The sequence below is a fragment of the Gavialis gangeticus genome, unplaced genomic scaffold (assembly GCF_001723915.1).
Source record: "Gavialis gangeticus isolate Ggan-Ray unplaced genomic scaffold, GavGan_comp1, whole genome shotgun sequence".
NCBI classification, from domain to species: Eukaryota; Metazoa; Chordata; order Crocodylia; family Gavialidae; genus Gavialis; species Gavialis gangeticus.
The window spans coordinates 57,573,812-57,576,742 of NW_017728993.1; the positions used below are offsets into that span (position 1 = coordinate 57,573,812).

At 48.0% G+C, this 2,931-nt stretch overlaps 1 protein-coding gene across 1 annotated transcript in view; it reads right to left on the minus strand.

Moving 5' to 3' along the window:
* The window catches only part of RGSL1 (regulator of G-protein signaling like 1), a 36,862-nt gene that overhangs the window by 22,328 nt on the left and 11,603 nt on the right, over positions 1–2,931 (minus strand). The window contains exon 6 of the mRNA XM_019528347.1: positions 2,142–2,303. Within this exon, the coding sequence (XP_019383892.1) occupies positions 2,142–2,303 (162 nt within the window). The remainder of the gene's footprint in view (positions 1–2,141; positions 2,304–2,931) is intronic.

Below are 2,931 nucleotides of genomic sequence, written 5' to 3' on the forward strand. Positions count from 1 at the left end.
CCCCCGCTTTGCACTGTGGAAAGGATGTGGCCAGACCTTGGCAAAAGGCTACGATTAGGGAGGGGTTTAAACCCTGACTCTGGCTGCACAGTCCCCAGCCAGGGTGTGCCTGGAGGGAAAGAGGGAAGTGGCCATTGTCAGGCTTTTCCCCCACTCACTGCTGAAGGGGTGAGGAGTGATGCCAGACCCTGGCCACACCTAGCACTCTGTGGCAAAGGGGAGGTGCGGGAGGTGGGGAGAGGGAAGAGCTGCTTGTGTGGACTACATGCATCTGTATTATCCTGCTAGCTAGTGCTTCATATTTGCCTAAATCTCAAACTGACAGTACTACCAGGTCCCATTTGTTGCAAACCAGGTCATTTCTTATACCTCTGTCTGTCCCCTGTTGAAGACTGACAGATTGTAGGACGGGGAAGCTGCATTCTAACCAGGCTCAATAATTGATTTGTAGAAGCAATCACCAGCATTAATTGCTGCATAGTGACCCTTCATTTGATATAAGGGTTTCAAGGTCAGAGATGCATTTGGATGACTTTGAAGCAAACCAGTAGGGAGCTTAGCAGAACACAAAACATATCAGCTCATCAAGAAAACAAAAGCATCTCTCTCATTAGTTCAAGATCTTCTTACCTCAGGGTACAGACACTTTGCAAGGCATTTGCAAGCCACTGGCTTCTTGCTCAAGAAGAAAGGAGGGAGGGCTGCTGGGTGACAGACATTACCAGCTGACCTGCTGATTAGTTCCAGAAAGCTGTTAGTTGGCACTGTTCTGTCTGCCTTTGTTCCAGTGAAATCGGAGAGACAGACATCTCTCAGCATTAGCTAGCTTGGGGGTGGTGTGGCCAGATGCTGACTGAGGTCCATGCCACTGGGGTCCCTGCTGTGGGAGAGGGGATGGGGGGGAATCCCTGCAGATGCTGCTGTGCAGCTGCCAGGCAGATCCTGGCTGCACTCTCCTGCTCCCTTCTTAGCCAGCTGTAGCTCTGGCTAGGGAGGAGAGGGGTGGGGCTGGCCCCACTCTCTGGAGCAGACAGCCCAGCCTAGGGTTGAAAAGCATGCTGGGGGACTCTGATTTCATTTAAACCAGGAAGGGGTCTGGGACAGAAGTTCCATAAACTGGTTTGACCCAAATAAGTTAAGTCTGATATACTACATTCAACCAGGTTTATATCAAGTCAGTTTTGACCATTTTGAAACTGGTTTATGTGCACTGAACTTATGTTCTGTTCCTGGTTTAAACCAGTTACTGTTCACTTAAACCAGTTTATGTGCAATTTCTGTCCCTAGCCAAAGTCTTATAGATTTATAGATTGTAGAGTCGGAAGGGACCCTGAAGGATCATCATGTCGGACCCCCTGCCCTGGCAGGAAAAGGACCGAGGTCAGACGACCCCAGCCAGGTGTCTATCTTGCCTCCTCTTGAAGACCACCAAGTTAGGTGATAGTACCACCTCTCTTGGCAGCCCGTTCCAGATTCTGGCCACCCTTACTGTAAAAAATTTCTTCCTAATATCTAACCTGAATCTACTCCCCACTAGTTTGTACCCATTATTCCTAGTTACTCCTAGTCCCAAGCTATCTTATATGCACATACATGCAGTTTAGTGTCAGGGTCATAACCCTAGCAAGGCTTTCTATGAATAAAAGTCTTAGATCAGCTTGTGCTCTGTAGTAATTTGATCATAAGCTCCACCAGGCCTGATTCCAGGAAAGACGGAATCATCCTTTCTAAAGGAAGTGGTGAGAATTCAGTCTTCAGTTTTATTCCTTCCAGCATCAGTCTGCTTTACCATGCCATGGAAGAATTCCTTCCTGTGGCATAAGGAAATAGTTTGGTCACTTATTCCCAGTCTCCACCTGCTTTTTAAGCCCAAGCAGATGGAGAGGGTGATCTTTTCTGGGGTGAAAGGAATGTGGCCACAGAGAGTCCATTTCACTTTGGAACTTCGCAATATTGCTGATCATTCTGCATGGTGGACCAACAGAAGTCAGCCTTATGCTCAACATACCCCTTCCAATAAATAGGTCACTATATTTCTGTCCTCCAGGGTGGCATGGGATACTCGGAGTGACCAAAAAGTGCACTAACCCATTGGAAAGGTGCAGTTCCTGCAAATTCTGACCCATCTCATGTGATCTTACCTATAGTCCTGTTGCAGAGGGTGACAACAGTAGAACCCTCCTGCAAATAAGTGGCCTTCAGCACCTGGAGCAGAGACAAGTAGAGCTCTCTCTGCACAGCATCTGACTCATCAATCTCCAGAAGCCTTTCTGTAGCCAGCCAAAACTTGATCAGTTCTTCCCCTGTGGATCAGATTCAGAGCAGCGTGGTTGAATTGGAAGTGGGCAGGGGGGAAAGAGAAAATGGAGGGAGGGTGTTGGACAGGCAGGTTGAGAGAGAGTAGAGGCCATATCTACACGTGCTTAACTGTGGAATAGACTAATTAGCTGCAGAATAAAATGTCGCTGTCTATATATTAGATGGTATTAGGCTGCAATAAACTAATTAACACTGCAGTAAGATAGTACTGTCCATATACCCTGGGGACAGTCCTATCTTACCCTGGGATGCCCAGCCAGCTGGAGATCAGACTCCTGCCTGCTGCCTAGACACATGGCTCTGCACTTGCAATGTCCTTGTGTCCAGGCAGCCCTTCTGCCACCCAACACTGCTACCTGGAGCCCAGGGCTGAGTGGTTCTGGTGTAAACTGCTCCACACCAGCTCAAATTGCTGCTGTCTCAGGCTCACATGTAGATGTCGTGCATGGGAGTAGCTTCTGGCTCAAGATGCTCCAGAGTTTATTGCTTCAAATTAATTGCACATGTAGATGCACCCTCTGAAAGCACTGCTGATGAGAGACTACAGCTGGTATTTTAAAGCAGAGGAAAGAAAAGACCTTCTAGCAATGAGCAGAGTAAAGCACAGAGATG